At 43.4% G+C, this 24,846-nt stretch overlaps 1 protein-coding gene across 2 annotated transcripts in view; it reads left to right on the top strand.

Moving 5' to 3' along the window:
• PTPRU (protein tyrosine phosphatase receptor type U) overlaps positions 1 to 24,846 on the top strand; it is an 849,745-nt gene that overhangs the window by 784,316 nt on the left and 40,583 nt on the right. For both annotated transcript variants that reach the window (XM_085647595.1, XM_085647594.1), the window contains one exon: positions 23,243 to 23,383. In XM_085647595.1, the coding sequence (XP_085503721.1) occupies positions 23,243 to 23,383 (141 nt within the window). The remainder of the gene's footprint in view (positions 1 to 23,242; positions 23,384 to 24,846) is intronic.

The following is a 24,846-nucleotide window of genomic DNA, read 5'->3' as shown; positions in this document are numbered from 1 at the left end:
AATGTAGACATTAAATGGATTGGTCAGAGAGGGTTAAAGTGGCACCAATTGATGCCATTGGTGAAATCCTTCATTCAAATCCAACACCCTGACCTCATAATAGTGCACTGTGGTGGCAATGACCTAGGCACTTTGACTGGGGTAGGTCTGGAAATGCTTATGAAGGACACCTTTGCACAACTGTTTTCACTTTTCCCTAAAACTGCCTTTGTGTTTTCCAACATATGCCAAAGGCAAAAATGGAACTGGTCCAATCATTTCTGTCCACAGATTGACAAAGCAAGAAAGCACGTCAACAAATCTGTTTCTGCTTTCCTCCGTGACTATGGTATGGGTGCCATTTACCACAACAACTTGCGTTATGACATGCAAGACATTTATAGAGGAGATGGTGTGCACTTCAATGATGAAGGGAACAGAGTCTTCCTCTTGAACCTTAGACTCTGCATCGGTACTTACTTGTAGGTACCACTAAAAAAATGACTTCATAAACACAACAGCTCTTTTTAGAGCACCCTAATTTCTAAACTCTTAAATCTGCTTTTCATTTATCTTTTTTTTTTTTTTTTTACCGTACGCTTACCGTAAGCTTACCGTACGCGTACCCCGTGATTTTTTTTTAAATCAATAAATGTTTTTTTTGTACTTTTCTGTCCTTCTTTGACCCCCTTACAAATGTTAGGGGGTCTGTAACTCTCCTCATTGCCCCCTTTCCTTGTTTTCACTCTTTTTTTTCAGAGTGAAATACACAAAATGGCGGCCGCCGCTTCCTGGTTTCGACCGATTCGAATGTTTACTAAGATCTAAGAGCCAATCAGAATCGCGCTCGCGCACGCCGCCGTACGCTTACCGTAAGCGTACGGTAAGCGTACCGTAAGCGGGCTCAGATATATATATTGATTTAAAGGCTATTTTCTCAGAATCTACTGAACAGATTTACACCAAACCTACAAAAGGCACTTCCTTGACCTGAGGACTACCTCTCTGCCAAATTTCAAGTAATTCTGTTCAGCCGTTCGGGCTGTAGCTCGTTCTAAAGGTCCTATGGAAAAATGCATGGGAAAAACGCGTTTTGGGACCCCCCTTTTATCTCAGCCCCCGCTTGACGAATCCCCCCGAGACTTTCAGGGTAGGAGCGGAGCGTAGCGCCCCACCTATTTTGAGAAATTCGCGAGGATTCGTCGACCGGCGCCAAAGTTATTCAAAATAGAATGTTGAGGTTTTCCTATGGAAACGTGGTCCTAACTATAACTACCTACTGGCGACCGCCAGTAGGTAATATATACATATATATATATATATATATATATATGCAAAAAACAAGCCGAGAACTCTGGGTAGTTCTCAAGTTTAGGTGGAAAGCAGCTCCTTTAAAGAGCACTCTCAACACCAGCGACACTCTAGATCTGCTCACCTCAAATGTCTGCTTTTCTGTCAAGGTCTTTAAGCATAGGATTAGCAAAGTGCCATCCACGCCTAGATAAAAAGGGACAAAGTCTTTTGCCAATTCCACAGCAAAGTCTTTAAGCATAGGACTAGCACAGTGCTGTCCATGCCGAGCTGTAAAATGACAAAAGCCATTTACCATTCCAGGCACTGTATTACAGCTTTGAATTGGTAAAATACCAACCAAGCCAACCTCAAATGAGTATACGCAACCCCTGACACAGTGTTTCACTCTCATTAGAGCTCTTCAGAGAGGTATAGCTTTGTCCAGACACAAGGGAGCACCCAGTATAAGTCAAAACAATACCCTTTCAGGCATAGAGTGATGCATAAATTATGCAAAAAAGAAGCCGAGAACTCTGGGTAGTTCTCAAGTTTAGTCATAATATGTGTATATATATATATATATGTGCGTGTGTGTGTGTGTATATATATATATATATGTGTGTGTATATATATGTATATATATATATGTGTGTGTGTATATATATATATGTATATATATTATAATTGCATGATAACGTTTGTATTGTAAGTTATGACAGGCTATACCATAACATTCCATACTATACAATGACAGTTCATGCCATACTATTTCAATTATAAGCCATACCTTTCCATACAATACAATTCCAGGCCATACTATACAATGGCAGGCCACACCAAACCATAATATACAATTTCAGGCCATACCATACAATGACAGGCCATACCATACTATAGTGCACAGTGACAGGCCATACCATATCACACCATACCAAATCATACAATACATTGATGGGCCATACAATGCTATAAAATGATAAAATGACAGGCCTCTACCATACCTTACTGTAAAATGGCAGCCCATACCCTACAATACCATACAATGACAGGTCATGCATACCATACTATTCAATGTCATGCCACACCACTTAAAGTACAGCAACACATGAAAGTCTGAGTACATTTAATACATCTTAAATCTAGATATATTACCCTGCTTATGCACACATACATTCCATGTACTTATGTATCGTTATATTTATTACTATACTCCTAATTCAGTGTCTCCAATGCACTACCTTATATCTCACTTCGTACCTCTCTCAATATATCCTCTACCTCAACTCTCTGACTCATCCTAAACCTCAATCTGCTACTCTCTCCAATGCACTGCCCTATTTAACACTCTATACCTCTCTCGGTATACTAGGAGCCCCAAAATGACCCTTTCTAGACTCTTCACTCATCTGCCCCTCCCTTTCATCATCTCAAACCTCTTTTACTATTCATATCTCCCAACGAGGCCTTTCTAAACCATTCCCTCTGACTCCTCCCCAACTCCTCCCAAACCTGCACCTGCTGCTATGATCTCCAAATATACATGTTCTAGACCCTTCCCTATTCTGTTCCTCCACTATCGTTTTCAATCCAACTAAAAGACTCCTATTTCCACCACTCCAAATTAATTTGGTATTTCCCTATGCTAATTCACCACTAATCCTGTTTGGGTTCTGGAGTTGTGTGCTACTTCTTGAAAACCACTTTGAAACCTTATCAGGGGTATCCAGCCCTATATAAATGCAACCCCCTCCCTCTTCTATCCTTTTCAACCCAAATAACAGACTCACATGTCCACCTCTCGAATAAATGTCATATTTCCCTATACTAACTCACTAGTAATCCTTTTAGGGTTCTGGAGTAGCGTGCTATTCGCCGAAAAGCGCTTCAATGCCTCATCAGATGTAGTAAGTGCTATATAAATGCAATTACAATTACTGTTACAATACAATACTATACAATGGCAGGCCATACCATACCATATTATACAATGGCAGGCCAATACATACCATATTATACAATAACAGGGCATACGTTAGCATACTGCAAAATGACAGGCCATACTGTACCATATGTTACAATGATAGGCCGTACCATACCATATTATACAATGACAGCCTATACCATACAATATAATACAGTGTCAGGCCATAGCATACTATACTATAGAATGACATGCCATACCATTACATATCATACTATAGAATGACAAACCATAATATTACATACCATGCTATAGAATAACAGGCCATACTAAACAATGATGGGCTGTACCATACTATACAATTACAGGCTAAACCATAACATGCCATACAATACAGTGAGAGGCCATACCATACTATCCAATGACAGGCCATACCATACTATAGAATGACAGGCCATACATACCATACTACACAATGACAGGCTAGACCATACTGTACAATGACAGGCTATACCATACATACTATATAAGCCTTGAAAAATCTACTTGCCCACTTGCTGTGGAGAGTCAGATTTTATCATGTCCAACTGTATTTAGGACCCACTCGCCCTCTCACTGTTCTGGCGAGTTGACAAGGAGCAAGTGTTCTGTTCAGTTAGAAAGTGAAGGAGCAATAAAGATGCCTTTAAATCTTGTTTTATATTGTCACATTTGCTCTGTGTTCAGAGACAGAATTCATAAGTCAGTCTACAATTACTGTTCCTTCTCAGACTGTGGAGTTTCAGGATTTTGTAAAGTGAACTGTCTGACCTGCTGTCCAAAGTGTGAAATGAAAGGCTGGAGCGTTTCAGGTTTTTCCTAACATACATTCAAATAGCTAATAATTCAACTGTACAAACATTTCAATATATATTTCAGTAGTTGTGAAAGCCCATTTTTTGTACTTCTGTGTGATGAAAATAATATTTTGATAGGATGAAAAACAAATCAGAACACTTTACTTGGAGATATGCAAATGATACATATGTTTTCTGAAACCTAATTTTCACAGATTATTGTTAATACATTATACCATTTTATCATTAAAGCTGCAGAGTATTGGGAAGTTTTTGGGCCATTTCTTCGAAATGTACTGTCTGTAAATGTAAGTGCGCTACCACATCATGTTTTAGTAGTATATTTATTTACAGTGAGTGTTTAAACATGAACTGAAAAAACACTCCTGCCCTAATGGCAATGCTATTAGTAAACTGAGAAGCAAGTCAGGGATCATGTCTACCATATATGTGGGCAAGATTCTTAATACACTCATGGAGCAAACGTTTAGTCTATTTAATCAAACAAAAGAGTTTTGTTTTGTACAGCATAAATGCCGAACTCACTTATTTGAAGGTGCACTCATGTGAGAATGACGAATAAGGCAACAATGTAAAATAAAATATTTGCCAATGATCACACAATCTGAAGCCAGTTTACGGGTCAAGTACATTACAGTTAGGTCAAGTAGGTTATTCAAATTACTCGACCTGCAGTTCTTGTAACATTTTATTGATTTTTTGAGGCCTCCTATATAATGACAGACTATACCATACATACATTACAATAACCAGCCATACCATACTATACAATGATATGCCATACCATACTGTACGACAGGCCAAACCACACAATGGCAGTCCATACCATATAATACAATGACAGGCCAACCATTTCATACCAGGCAATGACAGAAAATACCATACTATACAATTACAGCTCATACCATACAAAGACATACTATACAATGCAAAGCCGTACCATACCATGATAGGCCATGCTGTACTATACTATACAATGATAGGCCATCCCCTACCATACTATACAATGACTGTCCATAATATATCATACAGTACAATGACAATCCAAAACATACTATACAATGACAGACCATACCATACAATGAAAGACTATAGCATACTATACTATACAATGAGAGATCATATCATGCCATAAAATGACAGATCATGCCATACAATGAACGTCCATACCATACTGCACCATGACATGACAAGCCATACCATACCATACCATAATATACAATGACAGACCATACCATATAATACCATAAAATACAATGAGGGGCCATATCATTCTTTACAATGACAGGCCATACCATATCTTCCAGATCATACCATACTATAAAATGACAGGCCATACCATTCAATTGCTTACTATATAGTGACAGGACATACTACACTTGCCCACCATACAAAATTATACAATGACAGTCCATACTATTCATTGACATACCATACTATACAAAGTCAGGCTATACCATACATTACGATCAAATGAAAGGCCATACCACATTATACAATGACAGTCCATACCATACTATACAATGAAAGACCATACCATGCTATACAATGAAATGCCATACCATACTATACTTTACAATGTCGGACCATACCATACTTTATAACGGCAGGCTATACCATGCCATACCATACAATGAATAGCCCATAAAATGCAATGGCGGGTCATACCATACAATGACATGCTATACCATACCATACAATACAATGATATGCCTTAGTATACCATATTATACAATAACATGCCATATCATGCAATGCTATACAATGACAGGCCATGGCATACTATACTACAGAATGACAAGCCATTCCACTACATACCATACTATACAACGAGCAGCCTTAATAATACATACCATACTATAGAGTAACAGGCCATACTATACAATGATGGGCCATACCATACTATAAAATGATACACCAGACCATATCATACCATAAAATGACAAGCCATACCATATTATACTATAAAATGACAGGCCATACAGTACCATACCGTACAATACAATGACAGGCCATACCACAGTATGCAGTGACAGGTCATGCAATAAATACCATTCCTTAAAATAACAGGCCATACCATACCATACCACAATACACGACAGGCCATACCATACCATACCACACTATACAATGACCAGCCATACCATACTATACAATGAGAGACTATTATATACTATACAATGACAGATCATACCATATCACCCCATACAATACAATGACTAGCCATACCATACTTTACAATGTCAGGCCATACAATGATTGGCCATAACATACCATGCTGTGCAATTACAGACCATACTATACAAAGACAGCCTATACCATATCATATCATGACAGACTGTACCGTACGATACTATACTATACCAGGCCATATAATACCCTAAATACTATGACAGACAAAGCCATACTTTACAAAGACAAACCATACTAAACCATACAATGACAGGCCGTATCATACTATACCAAGACAGGCCATACCGTGCCATACTGTACATTGACAGGAAGCATCCAAAGAAGAACAAAGCACTTTTCAATATGCTATTATTTTGTCACTAGAATGTTATGTTCAACCCGTAATCACGGGAACATAAACCAATTTAAAGCATGGCCTGTTTCTGCATAAAATGTTTTAATCATTCCAAAGACATCCTATAAATCCTGAAACATGTATCAAAAAAGTACTTTGTTACAAATTAAATGAGTAATTGCTCGATAGCAATAGCACAAAACCAAATAATATATTTTGAAATCACTGTTAAAAGCGAAGCTAACAACCAGTGGCCAGCTGATGTTGTACTGCGCCAGCAGAATAACTTCTAGGAGGGGAAGGGTAGAGGATGAAAAGTAAAGAGAAACAATCTCGAGCAGTGAAAGCAGCAGCACAAGCGAAACCACAAGCAAGACAACCTAATGCACTTATAGCATGGGAAGCAGAAAATAAAATATGCAGAGGCAGGAAGTGGAAGCAGCAGAAGGACACTCTCCAAAGAAGGAAGGCCATCGCTGGGTGCTCCAGGGAAACATTCAAACGGAAAGTGAAGCCAGCATGCGTTGACCAAACAGTAGCCACCAAATAAAACTGGCAATGAACCCAGTGAATGGTAAGCAGTGGGCGGTCTCTAAGCCTTCTGTATGTAAACAAAATGTCTCTCAAGCGACAGCGCAATTTCTGCCTCGGGCGAGACGTAAAAATGGTTGCTGCTTATGCTGAATAGCATAGGCAACAACACCAAAAGCCAAACTGGCCAGCCCCAGTGTGATGATGTATACATAGTCTGGGGCTGGCACACATGCTCGCATATTTTATTTGTTTTACTTTTAATTTATAGTGACGAGATAGTGAGTGCCCATCTTCGAGTGGTATATTTTAAAAGTTTATAAATGCGCAAGAACATTTTATAGGGAAAGCAATAGTTCGGTAGCAAATTGCCGCTGCCAGGCCGTCTGAAAAAACGATATATATTTTAGAATATTAAAAACAAGATGAAGGGGGTTGAGCCAAAAGTGTAGCAGAGGGGCGGCAAATAATTCCCATGAGTAGCAGGAAGCGAAGGTAAACATGGTGTGGTGTAACAATGGAGGAGCTGGAGAGGGTAGAACAAAAAAAATAAAAAATAGTGTACTAGGGAGAATCGGGGAAGCAGCAGATCAGAGGGAGGGGGCGAGCAACAGGGAGAATGTGGGGGGCTGTGGATGTGATTACTGATGCAGTGCACGGCAGAAGATAGCAAGACAACACATACACTCCCATGTGGTCTTGAAAGTAGTTGTCAGATGTCAGCCGAGGAAGGATGCAATCACCAAATGAAAAGGACGGTAAGGCTCCAGGTGAGGAACAGAAAAACAGGAAAGCCATAGAGTAAGAAGCAAGCACATGGCATTAACTAGAAATCGAGCTAGTGATAAACAATGAGCTGAACCAAAGCCCACTGTAACTATTGATATTTTACAAAACAGGTTTGTGACATATCGGCGGGATATTAACACTAATAAAAGTAATTACTCATGACAAAAATACTGACAATTAAAAAAAAAAATGCAGACTTTGTTTTTTCTGAAAGATTTAATTTTTTAAAACTCTATTTAACCTTAATTGGGTGGACAGGTCCGCCTGTCCGTAATAGACAGGTAATAGTAGTCAGATAGTCATCACCATATATTGTGCACCAGGAAAAATTGTTTATTTCTCCCAAATGTCTTTTTGTTGAAATTTGTAGCACATACACACACACTCTATACACACACACACACTACGACACACTTTATACGCGCACACACTCTCTCTCTGGCTTGATAGAGTTTAGATATGTGGGAGAGCTTTGGAAACTACTTAGCTAAGTGCTTTAAGTAGGACGGGTCCTTTCAGTGGTCCGACCCAGCAGTAATTAAAACCTAATTTTGACATGGGTCACTAATGGGTCTTATACATAGGTCCTTAAATTTTAAAGACAAAAACATGTATTGAGTTCTCAACAACAAGATAATCAAAGTCAGACATTCTAACCTGTTCACACACCACATGTTTTACTTAATCCTGCATTCCCTAAAAGTATTTGGCAGCACATTTACTATTTTTTCATGAAAAGCAGCGCAGCAAAGGAACTTGCTGTGCTGCCTTGCGTGAAAGGGAGAGACCATTTGTGCTCTCTCCTTGTGCCGGTGCACGCTGTGCTGGCTAGGGCCAATGTAAGGACCTTGCAGCATAGTCCATAGTGCAAGGGTGCCTGTGTTACAGTCAGGATTGTGTTTTTGTGCAGGAAGAGATACCTTCCTGCTGAAAAGAAAATCCTTTAAGAGTCATTGTCCTCTTTCTTTGTGTGATGCAGATTGCAGCAAAACATGTAAAGAGGAAGTAACAAGAATTGCATATACTTCCAGTTAGGCCTCTGTGGGATAGGCGCATCATTTGGTGCAAATCCAGGTTCACAAGTCTCTGTAAAATTGGGTTTGCATAAAAATACATGGGTGGATACATGGGAACACCCATGCTCCACCCAAGTAATGCCTACCCATGCAAAGTAATGGAAGGCAGCGCTTTGTGATGCGTTGCATTATCTGTATTTACTAAACCATGCAATGACTTTGTTTGGCTTAGTAAATGCCAAAAATGATTTTGCATTGGGGCTCTGCCGCAAACATGACGCAGCTCTACGCAAAATCATAGTTAATCTGAGCCTTAATTTCTAGATGTTATTATTCCATAGTTTTATTTTTCATACAAGATATCTGTCTTATATAGCATATTCATTTAACTGAATCACCTCTGAGTGTCAGGGTGAGTTTAGGTTGTGGATGGGTGTTGATGAACGGACATGATTCACAGTGCTGAAGTGGAAGCTGAAGGCAGTGTGAGTTTCTCACAGCATCTGTCAGTGGGTCCTACGGTGTTTAGACTACATGCCTACAAAAAAATGTGCCGTTGTGTTAATTTTTCTCATAGAGGGGAAAAAAAATAAGAGGAAAAGAATTACTATTTTTGCAGTATAAATCTTTTCTGGATTCACGTGCTGTGCATTATTTCGCCATCTAATGGTTGGATCCGGAATTCTTCTCAAATACGTATTGTCCTTGTACTCTTTCTTTTGTTGTTGGTGGGCGTCGATGTACCTCAATTTGGTGTCCCCTGGTGACGTCGTTGTGCTTCTACCTGAGACTCCCACCTTCGGTCGCCATCGTCAGTTTCTTTTTTTTCCGCCATTGGGTCTGGACGTATCCTGAAGATGCTCCAACAATTGGTAGAGAAATTTCTAGAAAAATTGAAAAAACCTTATTGGAAATCGACAGGAGAGAAGGAAACATCAGTAGAGGTACCAGAGAAGCGTTTACGGAAAGTTGAGGGCCCTCTTTGACAAATCCAGGGAATGCACAGGGGGCTCCCTCTGCTTGTTGATTGAGAAAACACTGTTCCAGTTCTGAAAGAATTGCCATCACAAGTTTGCCCAGAAGGACCAGCATCCGGTCTGCAACTTTTGCCTGTTGGTAGACCACTGAAGTGAGGACTGCAACGAGTGCTCAGTATTCACCCCAAAACATCTGAGGGTGAGAGAGAGGCAGAGAAGAGCCCACTACAGCATGCAGAGTCTACTTCCACCACCGTCTCTACAAGACGTGGGTCTATCAAGCGATGAGAAGGAGAACATTACAGAAGGACCAGAAGTAGAGGCAGAGACCCACATACAGATCGTGGACATCGAGACACAAGGGGGCAAGAAGACCCCTCAAGAGGTAAGAGAACCTTCATCCTCAAAAAAATTAGGAGAGACCCGAAAAATGTTACGAGCTTGAAGGTAACCTCAGCATTGAAGCACTCGATGGGTGCAGCTGTGCCCAGAGAGAGGAGTACACTTGGATGCTTCAAAAAGGACACCGCAGTGGTAAAGACCCTGAAAATATCCGAAATGTCAAAGGACAGTCAAGGAAAAGACGCATCAATGTCGAAACAGGAGCGGTCAGAATCGGAGAGACACAGTTCGGCAAGGGCTCCAGCTTCAAAAGACTCCTCAATCATGAAGAGAAAACCAGAAATTTTCGACGCCCAACAACAAGCTTCAGAGATGGAGAGGAAGAGGAGAAGGCTCAAGGCCAAAAAGGCTAGTCTTTCCAGAAGAAAAAGGACTTAGATGAAAGTTTAAAACATTATTGAATCTCTACTAAGAGCTCGACAACAACAGAGCAAGGGTAGAAAAGCGTTGAAGACATCAAGCCGCCCTTAACTCCTGAATCTCAAGAGGAACAGGAAGAGGAAATGTTCTATAAAAAAGAGGAAGTACATGTGTACTTGGGTTGAGAGGCTTCAGAATACCAAGACACACACTGGCAGGATCTTGAAACAGATTCTTCAGAAGAGACTGTCGACACATATCCTTTGAGGCCATCACCACCCAACGACATTGGGATGTATAATCAAGTGATCAAGAAGGCAGCAGATAGATATGGAGTTCAACTTCAAGCCTCAATACAGTCAGTTCCTGGTGTCCATGATAAGCTGGTGTTCAGAGAAAGGTATACTGGCATGGGGATTTTGGAGCCTTTTTCTAAAGTACTGAAAGCAAAATGTTGGCACTAAACTAATTCACAAAACACGATATGCCAGTTTGTCTTAAACGCAATGCTTGACCCAGCTCTCTGCAAGAAATAGTACGCAGTAACTCCACTCCCTGGCGTTACCGGTATCCGGGGTGCAGTTAACTCTGAGGACTGGATATTAGAAGTAATTCTAATCCTGCTTCCCCTGGTTATTCCCCATTTCATGCCCAGTATTTTCACCCAAAGGTCTCAGCTGCTTGCAGCAGCCAAGTCTCCTGGTGCAATATAATATAGCCGGTGTGGACCTTGTTATTACTGTTCCATTGGAATTCTAACAGCATTTACCAACAATGCCAAAGTCCATTGATTGATTATGTGCTGATCACCATGTGGGGTCCTGCACCAGTGCCCTCTTTTGGTGAGCCTGTAGGAAATGTGTTTGCTTCCTTTGTTACCACATGGAGGCCCAGATTCAGTCCTATTCATAAATTCAACTGTGGCTTATCCTAAAAACTATTAGGCTCTAACCAAATGTTTGATGCACTCTACATTGCCGGCCATGAAACCCTGGTTTTCACAGTCCGTATACTGTATGCCTTTCTAAAATGGGCCGGTACTTCATAATACGGAGTACCGGCGAGGGAGAGTATGAGCACTTCTCAAGGGAGACGTAATACTTTTAATTGGAGAGTACCGGCACTTCTCTGAAGCATCCTGGTACTCTGGTACCGAGTACCTGCACTTCTATTTTTCCATTTGAAGCACTGAGTCAGTAAGTAAAGCCATTTGCTCTTCTTTATAGGTGAAAGAAAAGCTGATTCGCTATCAGGCACAGTCGTCTAGAGTCACTAAATGAACTTGAATGCATACACCGATCTCTCTTCTCCTTTTACATGCCTGGAACAGTGAGAGCACCACTCTGGTCACTCACGCGTAACCTGGACATGCCTCCCACACAGGCCACCCTTCAAACCCACAGTCTGGTGTCCCCCGTCGGTGTAGGGTACCGCAGAGTCAGTAAAGTGCTTCAGGGCCTCACCAGAGGAATGAAACGCTGTATAAATCGATCTCCGGTACAATACAATAACAGTTAATGAACAACATTGCTGATCATAATAATAATGTTATTGATAGGTATTTAAAACTATTTAATAAAAAAGTATTTAATAAAGAAATCGCAATTCTAGACATAAGTGAAGTCAAAAACAGTGGCAGCTGGTGGCTTTTGAAAGTGGTGGGGGGCGTAAAAGTCATCTTCAGCTGTCACCGAGTGAACAAAGCGAGGGGGTTTCAGGCGAAAGGAGAGTGTCTTCACATTCCCTGCACAGGCACATGTATGAAGATGGGCTTTACATCAGTCTAACACCAAAACATAACTCTGAAGGGGTGAGAAGGCAAATTGAAATTACTGTATTAAAGAACTTAACTAAAAATGGATAACATTGATTTTGTTTTGTCATTATTTGCCCAGGGACAACATGCACACAGTAGTGTCCTTTCACTTGCACAGTCACTGTATAAAAGCCTGGCACTGTGCGCCTATTCGTACTGCAGCCGCAGGTGCCTTACCTGTCCTCAGTGCCCCCTCAAAGAAGCATTAGAAGGCAGGCAAGCAACACCTGCTCGGAACCACACACACACACACTTTGAATTGTTTAAGGAGCTTTGTGGTTAAATCATCCGTGGTCCCTCTAATTGTGCAATAACACCGCACATTATGACGGCTTTCCTTGCCATGCACATTCATAGCAGCAAGCCATGTCCACATTTTTCACTGAGCACTTCCCCAAGCAGGCCTCTTTAATATGACTTATTCATTCGCGAACTCCCAAATTTGATTATTCCTAACTCAGATAATGAATATAGGAGGTCTAAGGAAACAATAAGAAGACGGCAATGATACTTGAACGCTCTTCCCTTGTTTATACTATGCTGTGGAGGGGTAACAGTGTTTAAAGTCTGAAATATAGCGCCTCATTTTGAAGATAATTGTATTGAGGGAAAAAGTAACATCTGTCAACTTGGACACAAGTTCCAACTTAAAATATATATATATATTTTAACGTTTTTACATAGCGCGACTCGACGGTATTGGAGCGCTTTACATGAGCACTATTTACAGTAGACAAGGACATTCATTAGGTTTTTTCGTTTGGGGAGATTAAATGATTTGCATAGAATGTTGAGCTGGGCAGAGACTCGAACCTAGCTCCCCCCACCAAAGTCAGCAGCTCTGACCATGATGCCACATCCTCCTAATGTTTACAATTTTGCCTCCAGAAGAACATGATGCTTTGTAAAACGCACCTTATCTTATTATAATGTCCAATTAAATGTTGCACTTTGAGCGGGAGGGCCGTTGTTAGCTGCCAGCACAGACCCCTCCAGTCCATATCTTCCCACACGCTCCCAGGAAGATAATCAAAAAACACAGTCAATCGTGGTGCGCTTTACAATATAGTGGCTCGATAATTGGCCATGTTGCATGCTCCACCTGCACCCACACTGTTTGGATCCACTATGGGAGAACTTGGGGTTGTTTTGTGCTAAAGTCAAGAGCCAATCCAGACGCAGCTCTTATGAAGTTTACTATGTTCTATAGTATGAGAACTGTGCCGGGATTGGATAGGCAAGTCAACACAGCATCCCAATGAAGACTTGGAGAGCTGTCTTTGCTGCCCTAGCCCGTGGTCTCATCGCAGAGTGGATTTGGAGTGAGAAGCATGAAGGACACATGTCAGGCTGGCTGAATCTAGAGACCGGTCAGTTTGTCATGCGTACTTTACCTACACAGTGCTGCAGCTCTACACCCCCTCCGCTCTTGATGGCATTTAAAAATACAATTGCAGCCCACCCCTGCTACGGTATAAAGCCCCGCCAAATGTGTTTTATATATGCCCAGCTGGGTAGTGAATCAAAGCAGTGGGCCAACGCCCTTCCGCCCCTATGCAGAAACCACCTCTGATTAAAAACATTGTTTGCTACAGTGCCATATTAAAACTCCATTACAGTGGCACACTTTTGCTGAAGTGCAATTGGTATTTCATTCAAACTCAGTGGCACAAGCATACGGCTTGATTTCAATTCAGGGGTAGGTGTTCGGCAAGTTTTTCTGTGCATTTTAAAACCATGTTCATACATTTTCTAAAACTGCTAATGAGCAAGCCTTTGCTACCACCAATGCACAATGAAATTAAAATTGTCAGTTACTAGTGAAAATATGTTCTGTATTGGCCATTTCTGTCCTGCCCAGGGTAGATTTTTCTCTTGGTGTGGCACGGTTTCCAAATATTCTTAGTCGATGGTTAGGTCCTCAACCAGTCATTCCCTCCTTGCTCTCCTTGTCCATTCTTTAATATCTACAAATGGCCCTACACTGTCCCAGATTTGGCCTCTATGTGGATGCTTCTCATTTTTTTGTCCCACTTGAAGTTGTCTTCATTTCAGTAGCTCCCTTAAACAGGAGTGGTGGTGGTTGTGTCTTCCTTTCGGTCACCCATAGGAGTGGTGGTGGTTGGGTCTTCCTTTCAGTCACCCATAGGAGTGGTGGTGGTTGTGTCTCCTTTTCGGTCACCCATAGGAGTGGTGGTGGTTGTGTCTCCCTTTCGGTCACCCATAGGAGTGGTGGTGGTTGTGTCTCCTTTTCGGTCACCCATAGGAGTGGTGGTGGTTGTGTCTCCCTTTCGGTCACCCATAGGAGTGGTGGTGGTTGTGTCTTCCTTTCGGTCACCCATAGGAGTGGTGGTGGTTGTGTCTCCCTTTCGGTCACCCATAAGATTGGTGGTGGTTGTGTCTTCCTTTCGGTCACCCATAAGAGTGGTGGTGGTTGTGTCTCCCTTTCGGTCACCCCTAGGAGTGGTAGTGGTTGTATCTTCCTTTCTGTCGCCCATATAAGCAGTGACATTTGTGTCTTCATTTTAGAAGTCCATACAAAAATGGTGGATGGATCTTCTTTTCATTAGCAACTGCGAGCTGTGCCCGTTGTGTCTTCCTTTGAGAAGCATGTATGAATGGTGGCCATTGCGTCTTCATTTCAGAAGCCCATATAAGTGGGAGCAGTATTGTGTCCCTTTCCCTAGCCTAAATGAGTGATGGCAGTTGTGTCTTTTAAACAGCCTTATAAGGGTGGCGATTTTGTCTTCTTTGCAGTTGCCTGTATAAGAAGTTATGGTTGTGTCTTCCTTTCTGTAGCTCTATGAGAAGTGGCATTTGTGTCTTCATTTCAGAAGCCCATGCAAACTGTGATGGTTGGATCTTGCTTTTATTAGCCCATGTGAGCTGTGGCAATTGTGTCTTCGTTTCAGAAGCCAGTATGAGTGTTGGCCATTGTGTCTTTTTTCAGTAGCCCAAATTGAGTGATGGTTGTGTCTTCCTTTCAGAAATTCTTATAAGTGGTGGTGGTTGATTCTTCTTTTCAGTAGCCTGTATGAGCTTTATTGGTTGTGTCTTGGTTTCAGTAGCTCCTAAGAGCAGTGACAGTTGTGTCTTTTTTTAAGAATCCTGTATGAACTGTGCCGGTTGGTCTTCCTTTTAGTAGCCCATATGAGTGGTGGTGGTTGTCTCATTCTTTCAGTAGCCTCTGTGAGGGGTGGTACTTGTGTCTTCCTTCCTATAGCCTGTGTAAATGGTGACTTTCATATTTTTCTTATAGTAGCCCACATGACCAGTGGCGGTTGTGTCTAAGTTTCAGAAGCCTGTATGAGCTGTGCCGGTTGCGTCTTCCTTTCAGTAGCCCATATGAGTGGTGGTGGTTGTCTCGTTCTTTCAGTAGCTTTTTTGAGGGGTGGTGCTTGTGTCTTGCTTCATATAGCCTGTGTGAATGGTGGCCTTCATATTTTTAGGTCGAGCATTTGAGACCTCTTGTATATACTTTGGTATATACTTATATGTGTATGTACTTTGTGGGCTCTGGAGATGAGCCCTAGGACTTGTCTGCTTCCGCTTAGGGACTTTTTTTTCTGTTCAACTTCCTCTATTTAACGGTCGTAATAGAAAACTACCAGTAGAGGTCAGTAAAATACCAGAATTGCTTTCTGCTGAGAGATTTTCTTTTAAAAAAATTTCTGGCAACTGCCTCTATTTGACTTTCTTGATAGAAAACGACCAGCAGAGGTCAGTAAAATGCCAGAATCACATTAGCATTCTCTAGATTCCAGTCCATAGAAATGGTCTTCCACGAGCACCCAGAGACAATAATATTTTTTTCAAATCCCACAAGCCCGGCCTTAAATTGACCCGCGCTGAGTACTAGCGCTGTCTTACAGACTCTCTCCTGAGGCGGAAGCCGGGAGATTTTAGCTCACTAGCACGCTGTGTTTTTAAAAGCATATTTGACTGTCACCTGCATTTCGTGAAGCGCTCGCTCGCTGGTTACACCTGACCGCCCAGCAGATCTATTGCTGTAGCGGAGAGGGTTGCCACAGCAACGCCGCCCTCGGTCACAGGACACGCCCAGCGGCGCTCACCACGCCCACAAGCCCGGCCTTAAATTGACCCGCGCTGAGTACTAGCGCTGTCTTACAGACTCTCTCCTGAGGCGGAAGCCGGGAGATTTTAGCTCACTAGCACGCTGTGTTTTTAAAAGCATATTTGACTGTCACCTGCATTTCGTGAAGCGCTCGCTCGCTGGTTACACCTGACCGCCCAGCAGATCTATTGCTGTAGCGGAGAGGGTTGCCACAGCAACGCCGCCCTCGGTCACAGGACACGCCCAGCGGCGCTCACCACGCCCACAAGCCCGGCCTTAAATTGACCCGCGCTGAGTACTAGCGCTGTCTTACAGACTCTCTCCTGAGGCGGAAGCCGGGAGATTTTAGCTCACTAGCACGCTGTGTTTTTAAAAAGCATATTTGACTGTCACCTGCATTTCGTGAAGCGCTCGCTCGCTGGTTACACCTGACCGCCCAGCAGATCTATTGCTGTAGCGGAGAGGGTTGCCACAGCAACGCCGCCCTCGGTCACAGGACACGCCCAGCGGCGCTCACCACGCCCACAAGCCCGGCCTTAAATTGACCCGCGCTGAGTACTAGCGCTGTCTTACAGACTCTCTCCTGAGGCGGAAGCCGGGAGATTTTAGCTCACTAGCACGCTGTGTTTTTAAAAGCATATTTGACTGTCACCTGCATTTCGTGAAGCGCTCGCTCGCTGGTTACACCTGACCGCCCAGCAGATCTATTGCTGTAGCGGAGAGGGTTGCCACAGCAACGCCGCCCTCGGTCACAGGACACGCCCAGCGGCGCTCACCACGCCCTCTACGTTTATCCGAACCAACACTATTTACATGCATAGGAACCGGAAGCGCAGCGGACGAGCGCAGCGGGCGCGACGATTGCGCGCCGAAGGCGCGCATAAGGCAAGCTCGTCTGCGCTCGTCCGCGCCGAGTCCGGGCCTAGGGCCACCCCCCTTGCTCTGCTTGGTCCGCGGCCCATCGCCATTTCTCCTCTGCTATCCTACTCCTCTGCCGAACTCCTGAGATACAAACCACACGCCGAGAAAGCCCACCCCATACCCCTCCTCAACTACAACTCTTGCATTGGACCGCTTAAATGCCCCTCTTGCACGGAAACGCTGTCCACAGACACCACTATTTCTCCACCCACAGTATCTGCAGCCCTAATAAACGTCCGGTCCTTACCTAAACACAAAATTGAAATCGCTGAGTTTATTGACTCCCATGATCTGGATATACTATTTATCACCGAGACATGGGGAGACGAATCCTCTGGACCTGACTTCAGAGATGCCACGCCTAACAACTATTGTGTAAGCAAGCTAGATAGACCCTTAAGAAAAGGCGGAGGAATAGCAATTATACACAAAGAACACCTAAGACTAACAACATCAGAAATAACTCTTCCTGAATGCGAGGCTCTCCTTTTCGCAATATGCATCTCCAGTAAAACTACTTTTAGAGGTTTGCTAATCTACCGCCCCCCAGGATCTAGATCAAAATTTCTCTCAAACTTAAACAAAATCATTGAGATGACTATTGGATACCAACACTTCACCGTTTTAGGTGACTTTAATTTTCACCTTGAATCCTATGAAGACCCGGATACAGGAATGCTACTCGGTGACTTGGAGTCAGTAGGCCTCACGCAAAATGTCAAATCACCAACCCATTTAGCAGGGCACACCCTAGACGGCCTATTTACCAACAATAAAGACATCACAATCACTAAGGTCATCCCTTTAATATGGACAGACCACTCGGCAGTATGCTTTTCATTTCCCAGTAATCCTTGTCTACCCTCCCAGACAATTTCTGGATCAACAAAATTCAGAGACTGGAAGAACATTAATCTAAACCAGCTCACCCAGATCATACAGGATAGCCCTCCGCTAAACACTCAGGACCCTGTAGCTGCTTCAGCTACTTACCTGGAGAATCTGAACGCAGCCTGCAACAAACTAGCCCCTACAAAAACCTCTCATAGGAACAGAAAGCTGGTCTCCGCCCCCTGGTTCTCAGAACCCCTTAGACTACAGCGCCAATATTGCAGAAATCTAGAAAGGCAATGGCGCCGACACTATAATAATGCCGACAAGATTAGCTATAAACACGCCCTCTCTAATTACAAAAAACTGATTACATCCGAGAAAACCACCTACTACACTAACCAAATAAATCAGGCCAAAAACTCATCAGGAAAACTGTTTCAGGTGGTAACATATCTGTCCAATCCTCTGACACCCTCCTCGGAGGGATCTCAGGCCCTTTCAGATACACTTGCCACATTTTTCGAGGATAAGGTCAGAGCCATCTTCTCCACTTTTTCGCCTAATCCTTCCGTATCCCATACCGAGCACTCCACCGCCAATAATACGCCACAGTTTTCTGCCTTCGAAAACACCACGAAAGAAATTGTTCAACCCCTGATCGTCCGAACTAAATCCGGATCACCACTCGATCCATGCCCTCCTGCCGTCCTTAACCTCGTCGCAGAAGCCGTTGCCCCGTCACTTATTACCATCTGCAACGCAATGTTTACATCCGGCACCTACCCTTCTGTATGGAAAGAAGCCATTATTAAACCACTTCTCAAAAAACCCAGCTTAGATCCTTCTCTCCCAGCCAGTTACAGGCCTATTGCATGCCTCCCTTTTCCGGCCAAAATCTTTGAAAAGATCATGAACCAGCAATTGTCAACGTACATCCATAACAACAACTTACTGGATGATACTCAGTTCGGGTTCCGTCAGGGACACGGCACGGAGACAGCTCTCCTGAAAGCCGCGGACGAAATACGATCCACTATGGACAATGGAGGAGCTGCAATCCTCATACTTCTAGATCTGTCCGCAGCCTTCGACACGGTCGATCATACCATACTGATCGACCGTGTCGCGGCTATAGGAATAAGGGACAAGGCTAAGGAGCTTCTCGCCTCATTCCTGTCAAACCGCCTACAAACGGTGAAGTTGGGACAATTCACCTCCCAGACTTTCTCCCTGCCTTGCGGTGTACCACAGGGCTCCTCGCTAAGCCCGACACTATTTAATATATATGTGTCTGACTTAGCGAGGGTCATCAAATCCTATGGAATTTCTCTCACCACATACGCAGACGACACACAACTTGTGTTGTCCGTATTCGATGATGGCCATACAGTAGCTTCAAACTTCCAATCTGGCATGAAAGCAATAAGCTCCTGGATGTCATCAAACTGCCTTAAGCTGAATTCAGATAAGACAGAAGTGATGACATTCGGGAGACTACAACCAAGCTGGTCTCCACAATGGTGGCCCGAACGAATGGGACAACTTCCAGAACCAGTAGTCAAGGTGCGAAATCTGGGGGTTGTCTTTGACAACAAATTGTCCTTCCAGCAGCATGCAAATTCAGTGGTTTCATCCTCCTTCTATACCTTAAAAAAGATCAAAAAACTCATTCCGTACTTACCATCTTCGGCAGGCAAAACTTTAGTCAGCACGTTAGTCTTTTCTAAAACGGACTATTGTAACGCCTTGCTTCTAAATGCACAACAAAAGGTCCTCAATAAACTACAGACCGTACAGAATGCAGCAGCCAGGATCCTGCTACCCATTCCTAAATTTGCATCGGTCTCCCCTTACATCCAACAGCTACATTGGCTGCCGGTGAGGAGCCGCATCAAATTTAAAGCCTTGTGCATAGCCTACAAAGCGATCCACAATCATGGCCCTCTATTTCTAAAACAAGCCTTTCACCCGCCCGAACAGCGAAGAACACTGCGTTCATCCTCAGCCCAGCTGCTAACAGTCCCCCGTACAAGAAAGGCTAACTGGGGAGACAGACGCTTCACCGTTGTCACAGCTAGACTGTGGAACACTCTCCCTCTTCACATCAAATGCGCACCGACTTTGCTCAATTTCAGAAAAAAATTGAAAACATGGCTGTTCCAAGCCTAAACCCCCCTTCCCCTACAGAGAGTTCTGTGACAACAGCGCCGAGACACCCTCGGGTAATTGCGCGCTCTAAAAATCGCCATAAATAAATAAATAAATAAATAAATAAATAAATCTTGTATTTTCAGTGATATGACCACCAAAAGCCCTGATTTTATATTAACAGAACTTTGGACTATACCATTTCCAGCTGAAAGGCAATATTTCTCTCCATGTGTTTCCATACCTGGAGTGTCACACAGTTTGGTGCTTACTTTCCCTCCATATTAAAGAACAGTAGATGTTTCAGCACCCAGGCTAATGTGCTGCATTGCTAAATACATATAAGGTCCCAAAGGCGAGACCGATTGGATTGCAAATGCTTGCTCTTTTAGTAGCACATATGCGCAGTGGCGGCTGCGTCTTAGTTTCAGAAGCCCAGGTTAGCAGCATTGGTTGTCTTCCTTTCAGCAGCCTGTACGAGTGGTGGCGACTGTGACTTCCTTTCGGGCTCCCTGATCGACGGTGGCTGTTGTGTCTTCATTTCAGTCGCCCCTTTGAGTGCGGACGGTTGCTTCTGTGAATGGGGATGATAAGTTCCTCTGAAGCATTTGACACCAGAGAACTTTCCCTGTTTCCAGGGATCAATAGCATAGTTAGAGCTTTTCTTGTGAGTGAGTGTTTACTGAGTCTAATTAGCTCATTAGCGAGATAAGAGTCTTTCCTCTTAGATAATGTTGTGTGGATATTACAAAGATATTTTAATTGGGTAAAGTATCTTAATGGAAACGTCAGTAGCGAGCGAGGGAAGAGGATGTGAGCCCAGAGTCGAAAATAATGGGAAGAATGCCGAGCAGTGGGCGGGGAGAAGAGGAAAGCAGGAAAGCAATGAAAGGTGGAGGAGGGAGAGAGAGGGAGAGAGAGAGAGAGAGGCGCGGGAGAGGAGGCAGATGCTGGGTGGTGCGTTCAAGGTCAGAAAGTGATGCTCGCATCACCAAAGACAGACATGCTGAGAATGTAGTGTCCCATAAAAAGCAAAAAAAAGATGTGTGTGTTTCGGCGAAGTAGCACAATTAGACGCCAGGGGGAAATATATGTCGCTGCACAATGCTTAATTTGTAAAAAATAAAATAAATACTAGTAATATTAAGTGTAGTGTTTCTTATGAGCCCGCCAGCAGCTCTGCCAAAGTCCAGGGTCACAGTTGCTTACTCTGAAGCCCCCTCGTGCTTCTCCCACCACCCAACACGCCCTGTCTCTTTATCATTCACTTGCAGGTTTTTATCATTCCCTCTTTCTCCCTGGAGCACTGTTTTACTCTCTTTATCTTCTCCCGTTTTCACCCTGTTCTGCTTTTATTCCTCTTGCCTGGGGTCAAAGTCTGATGGTAATAAAGACTGAACGCCGATGCTCACCACCTGAAACCACCGGCACAAATTAAGTACTGCCCGTGTACTAGAGTTCAGTAGCTTCAATGAATCAGGAGGGAGCGAATGTCATCTGCACAGCTAATTATTTGAGTGAGAAGAGGTAAACTGTCAAAAAAGTTGGAATATTACACAATAGCAAATTTGTAAAACACCGCGTAGAGCACCCAAGAAGTGCGGTTACCGCAAGGTCAGATCGGTGCCAACAACCAACAGAAGCACGGAATGAAGAGTGTGTGGCTTGGGATGATGATGCCTCTTTATAAAAGGAACAGCAGATAGCAGCGGAGGTCAGGGGAAAGCAGAGTGTGACCCAGACTTCTCAAGAGCTTGAAGAGAAGAGGAGGTGGGTGGTAGGCGGTGAGCTTAGGAGTTCCAAGCATGAAGGGCAGAAGCAGCTTTCAGACTGGAAATGTCAAGAGTGATAGCTTGGAGATAGTGTAAGGTGGCAAGAGAGGCGTTCAAGAGGCAGTGTGGGACTGCAGGTGGGTCAGGGCAGGCAGGGAGAGCAGATGAGCATCAAAGGTGGAAGCGATTGAGGAGCGCGCGGGAAAGTAAGCGAAAGAGAAGTGTGCGAAAACGATGAAAAGGAAATGAGTTACACAGTTTGTATTCAGCAGACACTCGTACATGACCACACTGAATAGCTCCATAGATTTTCATTGAGGGTGCACCTCTATCCCAAGTGTCCTCCAGTTTCAGTCAGCTCTGTCTCGCATCCATCCGCTGTGGTCCAATTCACCCTAATGGAGACTCGAAACTTACTGAGAGCCTCAGAATTCAGTAAGGTCCCAGATTCAGCCACAGTTTTTAAACTATTGTAAGGCTCCCTACTTCATTGTATTGGCCAAGAGATTTCCACGGCCCCCCAACCATCCTCAGCTGCCCTTGAATTGTAAGAGGTGATTCGCTCCAATCCCGTCATGAGCGCCTCTTCCACTGTACAGACTTGCAAGCAGGGACCGCAGCCTCCTTTATATCAGTCTGAGCAGCTTCATGACATTTAATTAACACCCCCCCCCCCCTCCTACCCACTACCAGCTACAGTGCTCCAAACATCAGTCATGGATATCCACGAGTTCCTGGTAAATCATAATATTCCGGGTAGTATGTTTCTATGTTGAGGTCAACAATATCGATCTACTAAAATATTGGGTCCTCTACATTCCCTACCACTAGGCCATCAGGGTATTGTGTATTTATTGTTCTCAACATCAACTACAATGTACCGGGAGTCTATTTAGTGGATGCAATATTATTGCCATGTGAAATAGTGCCCCTATCCATTCCTTGATCTTTGGAAAATGTTCTCAAGAAATAGTTGTTTGTTTGCCTTACTTGTTTCTCAGACACTTTATTCCTTTCCCTGCAGAGTTACACCAAGAGCTCCAGTTTCATTGTTACCCTCCACCCCCTGCAGAACACCATCACAGATTTCTGGAGGCTGGTGTACGACTATGGCTGCACCACCATCGTCATGCTGAACCAGCTCAACCAGTCCAACTCCGCCTGGGTAGGTATCCAACGCTGAATAGCGGGGAGCACGCTTTACCTGAATCAGCAACGTCTGTTTTGTTAGACACAAGACACCATTTCAGATCGGTTCATTAGTTTGAGGTGGAGAGGGGTGGGATCTCTGAATGCTAAGGCATCTCTTTATAAACAGGTCATTGCTCGCAAGGTGCAATCGCTCTGGCATGCCTCTCAGAACCCCCTGTGACGATGGTGAAACTCTGCGCACACCCTTACAAGGAAGCAGATCATGGTTGCTCAGATCTCATAATGGACATTGTCTTTTGCTAATTTACTGAAAGAGCCTACCACTGGTGGAAGTACCAGTTTACAAATTCCAAGTCATTTTGTATTCGCTCCAGCTGTAGCATATAGAATTACATATACATCTGGAAATGGTTTCCTTTTTCCATTATTTTCTTTGGTGTTTCAAAGGGTAATATTTATTTAATTAGAATTGTATTTGGATTGTTAATCTTCGGTAGTCCAAGGCTCAAAACCTCCTATGTCACAACTGAATTCAGTAAAGACCACATGTATCTGGTCAGCCGGGATTTCCATGAGGGAAGTGGACTCAACCACAATCCATTGAGACGGGGGAATATTGACAAGTAAGGAGGCACGTGGGAATGGTCCACTTCATTATCTGCTGTAGAGTCGTGGAATGCTTAATGACGGCTGTAAAACACTGAACAACCCGACATGCCCGGTCATTGCAGCGAGCACCCCGGGATGGACGTTCCTGTAAGCTGAAGCTGTTGACATGGAAAAAAGGAAGAGACTTTGCCTCATCTGAGGCCATTGTGCACGCACTACGACTGAAAGTGAGGGGGAGAACCAGTCAGCCCCAATGAAACAGGTGATCAGAATTTTTACTTGAGTTCCTGAGGCAGATTATTAACTTCCTTAGAATATGAACATCCATTTATAAACCCCTGAGGTTAGGGATATCCGTGCCAGATACACTGAAGTGGATTATTCACCATTAAGACTGGGCAGGTTTCTCCGAGACGTTGATGTGAATTATTACTCCGATGTGAGGAAAGTATATTTCTGCAGTAGAGTATTAACTCTTGAGATTGTAAATGGTAAGTGTTTGAGATCACAAAATGTATTAACCCCGTAGGTTAGGTATGTTTCACCTGTGACGTCCTGAGGTGAATTATTAATCCATTTCTTTAGGAAGGTATGTGCCTTGGACCCTGGAGTGGAATATTAACCCCAGTGGTTAGAAATCCGGTCTGGGGCCCAGAAGTAAACTTGTAACCCATGGGATTAGGAGGCTCTGGGAATATGTTGGCTTGTTAATCAGTAAAGTCTACTTTTTACGATGAGATTGATTATCAACGTCCAAGTTTGTGGGGTCTGTCTGAGACCACGTAATTGAACAATCTGATAGAGACATGTAGCTGCAGATTCTGCACCTTTGAATTCCCCAGGCGTCAGGCTGGATCCAGAAACTTT

The sequence above is a fragment of the Triturus cristatus genome, chromosome 3_2, assembly GCF_964204655.1.
Source record: "Triturus cristatus chromosome 3_2, aTriCri1.1, whole genome shotgun sequence".
Taxonomy (NCBI): domain Eukaryota; kingdom Metazoa; phylum Chordata; class Amphibia; order Caudata; family Salamandridae; genus Triturus; species Triturus cristatus.
The sequence above is the reverse complement of the archived record's forward strand: the minus strand, read 5'-3'. Positions and strand labels throughout refer to the sequence as shown.